General features: G+C 35.0%; 1 protein-coding gene across 1 annotated transcript in view; it reads right to left on the reverse strand.

Moving 5' to 3' along the window:
• The window catches only part of LOC141515261 (sodium-coupled monocarboxylate transporter 1-like), a 37,035-nt gene that overhangs the window by 4,142 nt on the left and 17,405 nt on the right, over positions 1 to 15,488 (reverse strand). The window contains exons 7-14 of the mRNA XM_074226686.1: positions 14,551 to 14,680; positions 11,942 to 12,030; positions 9,023 to 9,135; positions 6,433 to 6,500; positions 5,512 to 5,598; positions 3,613 to 3,821; positions 3,149 to 3,252; positions 1,006 to 1,085 (exon numbers count right to left, since the gene is read on the reverse strand). Coding sequence (XP_074082787.1) covers positions 1,006 to 1,085; positions 3,149 to 3,252; positions 3,613 to 3,821; positions 5,512 to 5,598; positions 6,433 to 6,500; positions 9,023 to 9,135; positions 11,942 to 12,030; positions 14,551 to 14,680 — 880 coding nt within the window. The remainder of the gene's footprint in view (positions 1 to 1,005; positions 1,086 to 3,148; positions 3,253 to 3,612; positions 3,822 to 5,511; positions 5,599 to 6,432; positions 6,501 to 9,022; positions 9,136 to 11,941; positions 12,031 to 14,550; positions 14,681 to 15,488) is intronic.

Consider the following 15,488-nt stretch of genomic DNA (forward strand, 5'->3'; position numbering starts at 1 on the left):
ATATATTATGTATATACAATCGTTTGCATGCTGTCATATGCACTAGGATGTGAGCTCCTTGAAGGTGGGACCATTTTTCTTTCTTTTTATGTTCAGAGTTCAGAGTCTGGCACAGTTTTGTTGTTCAGTTGTTTTTCAGTTGTGGGTGACCCCTATTTGAGGTTTTCTTGGCAGAGACACTGGAATGAATTGTCATTTTCTTCTCCAGTTTATCAATGAGGAAACTGAGGCAAACAAGGGGAAGGAATTTGCCCAGGGTCAAACAGGTAGTAAGTATCTGAAGTCGAATTTGAACTCAGGTCTTCCTGACTTCAGGACCAGTACTCTATCACCTAGATGCGCCTACCCCAGCACATAGTGTGTGCTTAATAACAGTTGTTGACTGACAAACGTGATAATAAAGTCAATGATCCAAGTCACCGCATATTCTTGGACATATTTGACAGACTTGTCAGGGCAGAAGAGAAGATTCATTAACCTTATCCCACCACCCCACCCCACCCCACCACCCCCAGTAAGAATTTGGTGAAGGTATCATTAAAGCTGGGAGTTTTATTGTGGAGTGCATAAACATTGTTTTGGAATTGGGGATATTTTGGTAACCATATTTCAAGAAAACAAATTTCTTTTGTAAACCTACATTCCACCACGCTTGACTGACAAAGAAGACCAGGATACAATGAATTACCTCTATTAGAGTAGGGGTGGGAAACATTTTCATTTTTTTTCTGTCAAGGGCCAAAGTTTAAAAATTAGCCTCCTATATTTTGTCAAACATTTAATTAATTCACCCCTAAAAAGCTCCTGGGTTTATTGAATTTTGAGTCTTACCTACAGATAACTTGACAGCTCCAGATCAAATAATTTTGCAGGCTATATAAGGCTTGCAGGTCAGATGGTCCCCACCCCTGTATTAGAGGATCACTAATTATCTTTTTTTCCTACCATATTTCCAGGGAAAAGAACAATCCATTCCTATTTTAAGAAAGACAAAAAGTGACATACCTTCTTGAAGTAATCAAAGTTAGATAAAAAGTCTTCTTTGGTTAGTAGGAATCGGCCATCTATACTCTGTTTCCTTCCTCCTGAAAATGTAGACATTGTTTATTATTTTGGAAAAATAATTGTGCTAGGAATTACTCGGTAAATCAATTGTTCAGAATTTCTGATCCAAAAGTTAAAGTTTTTTAAGTTGTTCTTTATCATTTATTCATTCATTCATTTATTTGTTTTGAATTTTACAATTTTTCCCCCTAATCTTGCTTCCCCCCCCCCCCAGCCCCCACAGAAGCCTGTCTGTTACTCTTTACATTGTTTCCATGGTATGAAGGTTTAAAGTTTTGATTACTACGCCAAACACACAGCCCACAACATTCTTGAGTGTAGCCCAAATCAGATTTATAAGGTATTTGGGAGTTACCAAAATATAAATACAGTAAAACAGCAATCACATTACAGCTTATAGCTCACTAGATTCCACTTCCATTTGAATCTGAAATTACCGACCTAATTCAGCCCTTACATTGAAGCATTAATTCCCTTTAAAATATTATCGGAAAACTTTTTCCTTCTTGCATTTTCCTAATGTTTTGCTCCTCTTTCTTACACTTATCAAATTTTAAATTATATTAATTTATTTGCATCTATGATTCCTTAGAGTAAGGGACTCTGATTTCATCTTTGCATCCCTAACAAGTCATATCAAGTCAATCCTTTAACACTTGCTATCCAAAGACGGTGCTAAATGAAAGCTACAAGAAAAGGCAAAACAAATTTTTTAAAGAGTGCATGTACTGAAGAAGTTCATAGTCGAAAGAAGTCAGCATGCAATCATCCATATATGAACAAGATATAGCAAGTATAATTAGATATCATTTTAAAGGAAAGGTATCAAATGCTTCTCGCACAGGATGGGATGATTTTTATGATCATGACATCTCTGTCATAATGGTCCAGTGGATTAAGTGCTGGATTTGGAACCAGGAGACCTGACCTTAAAATATCTCAGATACATATTAGCAGTGTGACACAAGCAAATCACTTCACCTTTCTTTTTCTCAATCTCCTCCCCGTAAAATTAAGGAAATTAAGGAATTAGAACTGTTTTAAATCTATTGTCTTATATTCCTAACTGAAGTGGTCATCCAACATCTCCTTACCTCTTGAGTCAATCTATCTCATTTTTAAAATAGCTTCAATTGTTAAAAAGGGTTTTTGGGGGGTTTTGAAAGGCAATGGGGTTAAGTGGCTTGCCCAAGGCCACACAGCTACGTAATCATTAAGTGTCTGAGACCAGATTTGAACTCAGATACTCCTGACTCCAGGGCCAGTGCTCTATCCACTATGCCACCTAGCTGCCGCCAAAATTCTTACTTATATGATAAGAAGATCAAAATTCATCTCCCTGTACTTCCTATGGATTGTTGGCAATTTGCTTTTGAAATAAAAGAGAGAAGGCTGATCCCTTCTGTTACTTGATAGCCCTCTGAATATTAGACTGCAGACTTCATTAGCTTCCAGAGTCAATCCTGAAAATCCTCCACAGAACAAGAGACCAATAATTATTCTTTTTTTGGGGTTTTTTTTTTGCAAGACAATGGGGTTAAGTGGTTTGCCCAAGGTCACACAGCTAGGTAATTATTAAATGTCTGAGGTCAGATTTGAACTCAGGAACTCCTGACTCCCAAGCCAGAGCTCTATCTACTGCGTCACCTAGCTGCCCTAAGACGAATAATTTTTAATCCATTTCTTCACCTTTATCTATGCAAAAATTATACTTCATTTTTCTTCTCTATTAGAACCAGGGTTAGAAACAAATATTGGTTAAAGTTTTTGAAGGTTAGGACCAAAGAACTTGAATTTTGTTTAGTATTGGACAAGAGGGAGCCACATTATTGAGCAACCTATTCAGTGAAATGGGAGCTATGGTTGTTCTTTTACAATATTACCCTGGCTAGGGGCAGCTAGGTGGCGCAGTGGATAGAGCACTGGCCCTGGAGTCAGGAATAGCTAGGTTCAAATCCAGTCTCAGACACTTATTAATTACCTAGCTGTGTGGCCTTGGGCAAGCCACTTAACCCCATTGCCTTGCAAAAAAAAAAAAAAAAAAAACTTAAAAAAAAAAGAATAGCAGTGTAGAAACAGGTACCTGTTAAGAGGCTAACAATTATTCCCACAAATATAGTGACCAACATTCCAACGGTGCTGAAGTACAGGAATGATAAAGAATACCAGTTATCCATTAGTGCAGTTCTAGGGGAAAAAAAGGGAGAAAGTTTCATTAGAAGAGTAATCTAAAAAAATATATAAAAACAGTAGACAGTCATCATATTCCATATTGTACTTTGCTAAGTTGAACACAGATTCTCCTATCTTCTCCTTTTAAAAACAAGACCCTCACTACAAATATTCATAATCAGGCAAAACAAAATACAATCAATCCAAAACGTACAGTGATCCGCAAGGCAAAATGATAACAGCCTTAAGGAGTTTTCTGTGCTCTATCTTTTATGTTTTTTTAAAAAAAACTTTTATAAAAATATTTTAAAATTTAAATGAAAATATAAAAATTTAAAAATATTATTTAAAATATTATAAAATTTATTTCAATACCTTTCAGCACTATGATCCTGAAAAGCATTTGGAGAAAATGTTCCTTTAGTTGTGGTCCAGTTCCCTTTGAGGTGGAAGCTGGTTAGGTTACAACCATCTGTATTGAGACTCAATGCCAAACTTCTCTCTGGAAGGGGAGGATAAAGCTGAGCTCCAATTCCAACCCAAAGGGCAATGGCAAATCCTGTAGTGAGCCCTACAAATGCACCCTGCAAAAAAAATGGTGTTTTTGAGAGGAAAACAATAGTTTTCTTTTGAAAATTTATTTTATTTTTAATATATGTTAAAAAAAACATTTCTATTAACATAGCACAATAAAAAAAGATGATTTCACGTGAAATAGTCAATCTACTATGCACAACTTCCTTTTAAAAATACAACAAAATTACCTTGTTAATTTTTTCCCTTTTCTTTTTCTTTTCTATTCTTCTCCCCCACTATCATACATATACACACTTTTGGAAGGAAAAGGGAGTCATTGGAATATTGAGGTCAATTTCTTCCCAAATGAGCTATCCAAAAGTGAAATGACCTGCCTGCAGAGGTAGTGGGTTGGCCCTCACTAGTTCATCAACCAAAGACTTGTTCATTTACTGAAAATGCTGTTAAGAGGATGTGTATTCAGGTATAAAAGGATCTAAAAAGTGACCTGTGAGGTTACTTTTAAATCTGAAATTCTATGACTGTGATTCTGTGAAATTTGACTCAAGGTTATACCCAATAAGCTCAAAAACAGATCACCTTCTCTCCCTAATCAGCTTCTGCAGTCAAGTTTCTTATCTCCACCTATAGTAGTATCAGAATACCTATTAGGAGATACCCCATTTTTCAGAACTAAAACCCAGCAAGCAAGCTGTGAGCTGAGTTTGCCAGAATAACTATCCTTTGTGCTCACTCTCTGGATGATCTCAGCCATAGCAAAATGCCAGAATTTATTTCACACTACACCAGGTGTCCTTTAAATTCAGACAAACACCTCTAGTACCTATTTTCTGCTCATGAATTACTGCTATGAATAAAATCTGTCTCATTGTTGCTTTTACTCCTCAATGTCAGAGCCCGTGGTATGGGTACTGAAATTTGCCCACACTAAAGCGAGTCCCCCACTAGGGGGGGGCCCCGACACATGTATCCAGTTTCCAGCCTTCTAACCAATTTCTCTCGAAAACAAATTAAACTCTGATTTGGTTTCTGAATCTGATTCCTGCCTGCTCTGCTCGGTTTGACTCCAATCATCTACAGATAAATGTGATTGACAATATTATTTGTTCAGTAGGATTAACAATAGTATTTGACCAAATATCCAAGGCTCAAATCCTTAAACTTAACCAAGTATAATTGAATAAAACGGAGAGATCCAAAGAGGATCATCATTTTGAGCTGTGTATCTCTAGAAGTGAGCAGAGTACCTAGCTTTTATCCATCAGTTTTTCTTCAGTGCCTATAATGTTCCAGGTGCTATGAGAGGCAATGGGTACATAAAGATAAAAATGAGAGAATCCCTCTTCTTAAGGGAACTCACAATCTGTCAGGGGAAAGAGTACATATATAGAAATATCTGCAAAGTAATTACATTGATATGAACCTAGGAGTACTACAGAGGAAAGACCAAGGTCAAAAATGCTAAAATCCTTACTATTACTTAACATCTCTAGGATAATAACCTCTCGGGGTCCCAAAAGAGCCAATTTCTTCATAAAGAGATCTAAAATTTTTGCATTCAAACAGTAATCTTTGAAGTCCTTTAGAATTCAAAAAAAAAGGCAGTGACATTAGGAATGTGTGGGAAAGGGCTCTTGGAAAAGAGAGGTTACATTTTTGTCTTTGAGAAAAAAAATCACTAATTTCCACTGCATTTTAAGAGAACACAAAGTAATCATATTCATAGTTTATACTCACCACTGAGTTGGCAAAGGGGACCAAGATGCCCAAAGAAAACAAGCCTAAAAGGGGCCCTCCAATCACACCAAAGATAGTGAGCACCATCTATGAGGACAATAAAATATCATGGATTAGCTGTGGGGGGGCAGTTTAAAGAAGTCACTAGTTTTACAATTTCAACAGGAAAGAGGTTTAGAAATCATTAACAGAGTGATAATATATGCTAATTTTTCCAAAATGAAAAAGGAGTGAATATTAATTTGAAATATATTAAATATGCTTGCATATGAACAATTCATACCAGCTTGTTTGCTGCCACAGGGAAGGGAGAATGGTAGGAAAATGTGGAATTAATAAGATTGGAAATGGATGAATGTTAAAAATGATCTTAGCATATAAATGGAGAAGGGAACTAAATTTAAAACAAGAAAGAAAACTTAAGTTTGAAAACATGTCAAAGAGATGTAAAAGAGTTATTGGACAGAGCCTTGAAAAATATTCACAGTTGGGATATAGAATCTGAATGAATGAAAAGGAGTGATCAGACAAGTAGGAGAAAATATATGACAGGCCAGCATGACAAAAGTCTCCAGAAGAGAATATCGTCAATAGTGCCAAATGTAGGAGAAAGGTCAAGAAAGATGAGAATTGAGAAAATCCCATATAATTTATCAATTAATAAACAGATCATTTGCAACTTTGGAAAATGGCTTCAATCAAGTAATGAGGTCAGAAGCCAGACAACAAAGAGTTGAGAAATCAAAGAGGAAGTAAAGATAGTTTTTTCTTGGAGTTTAACTTAAGAAAGGGAAGAGGAAATATCTTGAGCAATAGCATGACTGGCTATTCCAATAAAACTCAAAAGAACAAAACCTAGAGAATAGGAGGTATAATTATATAATCTACAAATGACTTCTATGAGTTTGACGAAAGTGTTACCTGCAACAAAGCTCCCATAAGAGATGCCACAGCAGCCATTCCAATGCAAATGGCTCCAAACAGCCAACCTGGGGAGAAGACATAAAATCAAGATCACTTTGATGCAGATAATTAATATTCTCAATGGAATAAATTCAAAGATTCCAAAAGTATAGAGAAATGGACTGTCTGAAGGATGATCATATAGGCTAAAGCAGGTTAAAAAGTAAAAAAATGATATGTTTTTCCTAACAAGTATATGCAAAATTGATGAATAAGACCCTTGGGTGGTGCTTGAGTATTAGTCTAAATCAATCAATAAATGAGCATTATTAAGTATGTTAATACTTAGTATTGAGCATTTTGTTGGATTCTACAGATACAATGACAAAATATTCTCTGGTCTTAAGTATCTTATATTCTAACAGAGGAGATAATGTGTGCATAAAAGTTACTATATAGAGGAAACTTTAGAGGACACTAGCAGCTAAGTGGATTGTGAAAGGCATTCTGCAGAAGTAAACCAAGTATTCCAATGAGGCAGAGAAGAGGAAAAGCATTCCAACCATGAAAAACTACCACATGCAAGGAATAAGCTATTCGATCACAATGCATTATGGAGAATAATGTCTAAGATGTTTGGAAAATATAATATATATATGAAGAGATTGAAATGCTAAGTGGAAGAGTTTATATCTGAACCTAGAATAGGGAACCCTTTAGAGATTATTGAGTAGAGGGTTGGTGTGATTAGATCTAGACTTTAGGAAAATCACATTGGCAGCTATGTGGAGGATGGATGGGTTGGGGAGAGTCTTGAGGCACATAAATCAACCAGAAATCTATTTAATGGGAAAAAGAGAGGAAGAGGAGAACCCAAGTATACATAGCTGTCTGGATCCTACACTTGAGGCATAGAGAACAATTGGAAGACTATTTCACTAATCCAGGGGAAAGGTGATAAGATTGGTTATCATCCTAGCAGATTTAGGGATCAGAAATATCTCACTTCCATGTTTACTTCACTATGGTCAAGGATATTATTTGGCACATGGCACTTAATAAATGTCTGGTGTTTGACTGGTTGAGATTAGAACAACAGGTGTTAATATTACTATTTTTTTTAGGCTTTTTGCAAGGCACATGGGGTTAAGTGGCTTGCCCAAGGCCACACAAATAGGTAATTATTAAGTGACTGATGCCAGATTTGAACTTAGGTACTCCTGACTTCAGGGCCGGTGCTTTATCCACTGAGCCACCTAGCCACCCCCAATATTACTACTTTTAGAGTCAACTCAGCAAGCCTTTATTAAGAGCCTACTCCATTTCAGGCACCAGGCCATCCATTACACCCTGCCACTTCTTCAAAAATAAGACATTTTCCTCCCCAGCTCTTGGTAACTCTTGGTTTGGTTCTTCCTTATTTGATAGATAATGAAATTACATCATTGTGGGATTCTAAGGAATTACTCATACAAAATTCCTTATTTCTGTTTAAGTAACCACAATCCTCTTGCATCACCCAGATTTAAAACTTTATAATCAGCTCTGCCTCTTTCTGTAAAGTCACACTACTACTCATATTCCAAAGTTAATATCCAAGGTCTGTTGATTAAACCTCCACAATATCCCTCACAATGATTCTCTTTCTCCACTAACAAAGCCCCAACACTTTAGTTCAGGTATCACTATCTCTTGTCTAGTTTCTGAAATGATGTTGCTGTAAATGAACTCATAGGACTAAGTTCAAATCTTGACTCTGCTACTTACTATGTGATGACATATAATTTCCTTAACAGTTCCATGCCTCAGTTTCTTCATCTATAAAATAAGACAGTTGGACCAGATAGCTAAGGCAGACAGACAGACTGTGAAGAGTGATTAATAGGATCTGGAGTCAAGTAAACCTTAAGTTCAAATCTTCTCCCCTCAGGAACTTACTGGTTGTTTGATTCTTTGCAAGTCATCTAACCTCTCTCATTCTGTTTGTTCCTCTACAAAAATGGCATAACAATAGCAACTAACTCACATGATTATGGTGAGACTGAAGCTAAATAGAATATGTAATCGGGAAGCTCTAAAAAATCTATATGTGTGAGCCAGCTAGGGTGGCACAATGGATAGAGCATCGACCCTGGAGTCAGGAGTTCAAATCTGACCTCAGACACTTAATAATTAACCTAGCTGTGTGGCCTTGGGCAAGTCATTTAACTGCACTACTTTACCAAAAAAAAATCTATGTGTTAATTCTTAGCATTTAGACTAGAGAAGACATAGGGAAGGTCTAATAGTTCTATTAGGATATAGTCACACACATGATTCTATTATTCAGCCATTTTTAGCCATGGCTGATTCATCATAATTCCATTCTTGGAGTGGTTTGCTGCTTCATTTTACAGATGAAGAAACTGAGGCAAACAGGATGAAGAGACTTACCCAGAGTCACAGAGCTAGTCTGTGGCTGAAATCAGATTTTAACTCAAGATGCGCCTTTCTGACTCCAGTTCTGACACTATCCACCATTCCACCTAGCTGTCCATTTCATCACATGATAATACACTTCATAAATTCTGATTTCCTTCTTCTCTCTCCCTATTCTGTGGTCACTTACTTGTCACTTTACAAAGCCAATACAGAGTCTTTTCCGAGAGGGATGGGCAGTAAGGTCTGACGATGTCCGAGATTGTTACTGCAGCTAAAGCATTGACACTGGCAGAAACAGTACTAAAGAAGATAAAGGAAAACTATTTTTTTCTTTATTCCATTTATTCCCATAAACATTGTGAAGTTAGAAAGTGAAATTTTTAAAAATTGGTTATTGACCCTCAGTACTTGATTCTATTTCTAGGATCTCTGACCCTAGAACTGGAAGGAACCTCAGAAGCCATGTAAGGCAACTACTCCATTTTACAGAAAAGGAAATTGAGGCCCAGGGAAATTAGATAACTCAATTAAGGTCAAATAGGTGGCAAACCTCAGAAGAAGCTGAACCCCGTCCCTATGATTCCAAAACCAATGTGTTTTCCAATATGGTACATTGTTGAAATCAATTCAATTCAATCCAACAAGTATTCTTAAAGTTTCTACTATGGGCCAGGGTAGGCACTGGGGATGCAAAGACAAAATGAAAAACAGATCCTAAATCCTGTGTGTTCCCCAATCTAACAGAATATTTTCCATCATTCAAAAAGATAGACTAAAAATGCTTGAAAGCAAAAGATTTTGTTTTAATATTTCTAACTATTTAGTCACTCCTCTGTAGACAAGGAAAGAGAGTTATGCTTCCAGTACCCATTATAATTAAGAGGCTTTCTAGGTGGCGCAGTGGATAGAGCACTGGCCTTGGAGTCAGGAATACCTGAGTTCAAATCCAGCCTCAGACATTTAATATTTACCTAGCTGTGTGGTTTTGGGCAAACCACTTAACCCCATTGCCTTGAAAAAAACTATAATTAAGAGGCTTTAACTAAAATTTTCAATCTGAACTGAATTACATAGTGATAATATATGAATAAAAATTATGTATTTTTAAATACTCACTATGTTGATCATAATTTTAAAAGAAACATTAAAAGTTGTCTTGTGAAAATAAGCTACAAATTTCTTTTGGAGAGTAGAGTGGACAGAAGTGAGGAGACCATTAGAATGGGCCCCCTTTCAGTATGGAAACTCCCTCTGCCAAAGCAAGTCAACAACCCTTTCCCAATTTATTGTGTTAGAGAATTCATTAAGGAAGAGAGAAGACAGATAGCTTTCCCATGGCCAGTTAGCAGCTATGATTCCTGGATGGGAATTGAATCCAGAGCATCTTTATTCCATGGCAAGTTCTCTAAGCACTATGCTACCATACTAAAAATATCAATTATAAATCTTATTCCCTGGAGATAAATCATATTAAGAATAAGCTGGTTTGAACATAAACCTTGAAATGTATATAATTCCAGGATATATATGTAATAAGCATAAATTCAATAAATTCAGCAAATATATATAAATTCAGGAAGGAAATTCTGTATCTTTACCCATTTTGTAGCTAACCATGGTATCCTAGGAATTCATGATTGTAGGATCATCATCCACCAATATCTTAAACTTTTAGATTCTACAGAAATTCTTAATCTAGTTTTTATCAGCCTGTTATTAAAAATATTTTATAAGATATTTTAATATAATTAATTGGTTTTCCTGTAATCCTATGTTTTTTATTTTATACATTTAAAAGTATTATACTAAGAAGGGATCTATATTATTCACCAGACTGCTAAAATGGAATGCATGACAAAATGTTTGCCCTTCATTTTTTTTTTTAGGTTTTTGCAAGGCAAATGGGGTTAAATGGCTTGCCCAAGGCCACACAGCTAGGTCATTATTATGTGTCTGAGGTCGGATTTGAACTCAGGTACTTGTGACTCCAAGGCCCGTACTCTATCCACTGCACCACCTAGCCACCCTTTGCCTTTTATTTTTGAAGAAGACCATGACATACATCAGTGAGGTGATGCCATGACAAGCATATAAATTGGATTTGAGTGAGGGGATGTTGTACTAAGTCACCAGCCTCACTTTCTCCCCCAGAATCATCTGGGCCTAGTGACCAGACTAAAGATGGTCCAGGATGTGAGGCAATCAGCGTTAAGTGTCTTGTCCAAAGTCCAGCTAGTAAGAGTTAAGTGTCTGAGGGCTGGATTTGAACTTCCATCTTCCTGAATCCTAGCTGTGCTCTATCCACTGTATCACCTAATTGCCAAGTCAATGACATACAAGAAAGATGGGGAACCTTAGACCACTGAAAGAAATCCAGAGAGGTTAAATAATAAGCCTTGGATCACAAAGGCAGAATTTGGACCAAGATATTTCTGACTCTTGCATTCTATCTGCTGCTGCCCCATATAAGTATTTAAATAGATAACTCAGGCATCTATTTTTGACAAATAGTGAAATCTTTAAGGACAAGAGAAAATTGTTGACATTGAATTATTATCATTGAAACCTCACTAGGAATGGGAAACTCCATATGAGAATTAGTTCCATTAAGCATGCAACCTCCCTTAAATAGTTAACATCCACTTTGTAGAGATTGGGAATAGGAATAACCACCTCTCTGATATGGTTAATACAGGTAATAAAACAACATTGGGGTCTGTCATCATGACATTGAGGGGATTCTGAAGTCTCCAGACCATTAAGAGCAAAATGTTAACATGCAGGAATGATCAAACTGAAAGGTTAGAAGTGTCATCCCAACAAAGGACTATTGTCTGATAACCAGACTGCATAAGTCCAAAGAGGTGGATCCATAACCTCAAGAAGACATTTCTTGGTTGGAGTAATTGATGAAGACTATCTAAAAAAGTCACAGTTCCTGCTAAGTATTGAATGGAATATATATATATATATATATATATATATATATATATATATCACAAGCTTAAAATTCCTATTTTCTAGAATTCAACCTCAGCTCATAAAATATGAAGGTCTTTAAAAAGCTCTCCAAAATCACACTTCATTAATTATGTAAAGTTCATACCTCAATGTTGCACTGTATACACATGCCACAAAGAGTCCTGGGAGTCCTGGAAAATCTTGGAGAATGTCCATTACCAGATAGGGCATGAGCTGAAAAAGTCCAAAGTTTGCTAATGTTGCTGCTTAACAGAGAAACAAATCTAAAATCACTAATGAAAGAAATCAATTTCTCATTTAATCCAACACTGTCAGAGATTGAGTTTTTTCAAATGGATGAATGTTTAAAATAAGTATCTTAATAGAATTTTGCCTTTTTAAAAAGTAAATATTTTTCTTTTACTTTTAGATAAATTGTATTGTTTTATTGCCTAGATTTTAAGTACCTGCTACCATAACTTTTATAAAGGAACTTTTGTAAAAAGAAAAAAGGAAAGAGGGAAAATTGAGTGAAAGATATCAACACATCAAAACAATATTACTTTATTTCAAAATTCCACATCATTAGCTCTCTGGCTTCTAGAAAAGAACGGGGTGGAGGGTGAGGAGGAACAGTGCCTTCTCATATCTCTTGTTTATGGCCAATCTTTTTTTAATTTTACAATATTAAGTTTTAATGTTTTATCATTGTTGATTTTTCAGCTTAAATTATTATAATCATTGTACATGCTGACTTTCTGGTTCTGTTTATTTCACTTTTTATAATAGAACACTAAGCTTTTCTCCTGCTCTTCTCTATTCAGCATGCTCATCATTTCTTACAGAACAATAATATTCTATTATAATTGAATAAACAGTTTGTTTATCTCCAGGATAATATGATTTGCTCACCCTTTGGGGACATAGATTAGTGAATTAGTGAAAAACTCAAAGGGTTTTTTTCATCTTCCAGAAAAATCTTGGTTATTTTCTGATCCTCTGACTAGCAACTAACCTTCTAAAATTGATATCTACAACAGTAACCCAATGGACCATAGACATCTCTTTTGTCAGAGTCAATCTGAATGGAACTGATCGATAATAAGAGTGTGAAGGAACATTGTCCATATTATTTTGACAATTATAACAACGGACAAATACTGTTCATTAAAAAAATTAACAAATTCAACGATAGATCAGAGATGGGTTTTTCCAAAGTTTATAAGTTGGGTTTTTTCCCCAATCAGGAAAATATGAAGCTTCTGCAGGCATGACAATCATTACAAATCCTTTTAACATGTTACTTTGAACAGAATTCTAAATACAAAATCTACTAAACATTAGATCATAATGATAAAAATCTTTGCATATTGATTTTTCATATAATTATTTCTATTTTCATAAAATTCTTTTTATAATAGTAACTATTATAGAAATTATAATATAAATTATTCATTATAGAATGAATAGTCAGGGAGAAAGACCATTTAACTTGGATTTAGAAGATGTGAATTCAAATCTAGAGGATCTGATACTTTCTTTGGTACTATAGGCAAATGACTTATTTTCTTCTGAGTATCAGTTTATTCATCTATAAAATGGTTACATTAATATTTATACAAGATATAATGAAAGTTCTTTGTCAACTTTAAAGTATTCTCTAAATACAAATTATTATTTTCATTTTCTTATTAATAATGCCTTAATCTGCAAAGTAAATGAGCCTTTGCTGTTAGGTAAAGATATAGTGGAAATATTCCTCACAATAAACTGTAACAAAATCCAATAACATAAGAACTTTGCTATTGCTAGACTGACCTAGAGTTTCAAAGTACTAAATGAGTAAATAATTAATCAGAACAAATGTCCTTCTCAATATAATGAATGACCAGACTTGGTCACAAAAAATGATTTTTTAATAAATGTAGTTCCCTTCAGGTGCAGAAATGGGAGACTGCTGGAAAGGAATATATCATATTTGGCAGTTGTCTGATATAGTTGATGTATTGTTTGGATTTACTAAAAAGGATTGATTTTTGTTTCATTTTGTTGTATTTTGGGGATTTTCTCTTTGTAAAAAATATTCTTTCTTACAAGAGACTGGGTAGGTAGGAGAAGAGGACAGATTCATTCAGAAATGAAAATGATGCAAAAAGAAATGAAAATACCACAAATAAAAAAGAAAAGAAAAATATTAATTTTTTCTTAAAATCTTAAATCTTAAAAATTTTATACTCTACATTTTTCAAAGAGTTAACTTTATAAGAATGTGCAGTGCATTCTTACACCTAGGGCATTAGATTCAAAAATAGAATTTGAAAAATGCTGCTAGTTTCACGAATGATTAGAAAACTGTTTGGATATTAAACCATGCAAGAAAAGGACACAATATTGCATTGACACTGCATGATTTCCTATTACTTTCCCATTGATTTTTCATTTATATTTAAACTGACCTTCAAAAATCATGGTTAAGAGTGTCCCATTATAATTGTTGTTCAGTCAGAAATATTTCAGTTAATTTCTCCTTATACTCTCTTCAGATTTCCATTATTTTAATTTTGCATCCAAGATTCATAGTTCAACTACATATATATTTATATAAAATATTAATATACAAATTTGCCTAATTTTTTAATAGTTTCTAGTGAACTTACCTATTGTCCACTGAACATATAGGAATATTCTAAGCCAACAATATTATTTCTTAATCTATGGCTAATGTATTCAATAAAAAAAGTTTCAGTACTGAACCTGGTCTGGGGCTGAAATCTTCTTTGCTGTCCAAGGATCACAGTCATGGTATCTCGAATAAAGGACGAGGCCACACAATGTAGTAAAGGTAAGAATTGCCCAGCATCCTATAAGATTTATATAAAGGGACCTACACAAACAAACAATAAATAAAATGCCATCATTAATTTTTCTAAGGATTTTTTAGGAAACGTCACGGGAGGGGGAGTAAGGAACAGGTATTATCACTTTGTTTCCACACATCATTAGGTAAATAAATATTTTTTAGTTGGCAAAAAAAAAATTTCTATGGAATACCCTGGTATAATCATTTCTTTTTATAATAGCAACTAATGAAGGAAAACAAATGAATTTGACCATGAATATTTTGCTGCTCTCTAAAGCTGAAGATAAAGGGATAATTTCCAAGAACTCTAAGTAGACTTGTATGAACTGAGACAGAATGAAGAGAGCAGAACCAGGAGAACCTTAATCAATACTATGACCCACCCTATTTCCAAATGACTGATGATAAAAAATGCTATCCTCCTCCAGAGAGATGATGGATTCAATATGTAAAATGAGATATGTACTTTCAGACATGGAAAATGGGAGAAATATATTTTACTTGGTTATGCCTATCTGTGGCAAAAGATATTTTTTTTAAAATAGGGAACATTTACCCTTCCAGATTTGCCTCTGGTACAGTGGATAAAGCACTGGCACTGGAATCAGAAGGATGGATGGGAGTTCAAATACAGTCTCAGACACTTACTAGCTATGTGTACCTTGGGCAAGTCACTTAACCCTAATTGCGTCACATCCAGAACCATCTCCAGTCATCCTGATTTATATCTGGCCACTGGATCTAGATTCACATCATTCCCTCAGTCAGATCTAATTCATGTACTCGTCATGGCATCACCTCCCAGATGTCATGGCCTTCTTCAAGAACAAAG

This window comes from Macrotis lagotis, chromosome 2 (genome assembly GCF_037893015.1).
Source record: "Macrotis lagotis isolate mMagLag1 chromosome 2, bilby.v1.9.chrom.fasta, whole genome shotgun sequence".
NCBI lineage: Eukaryota > Metazoa > Chordata > Mammalia > Peramelemorphia > Peramelidae > Macrotis > Macrotis lagotis.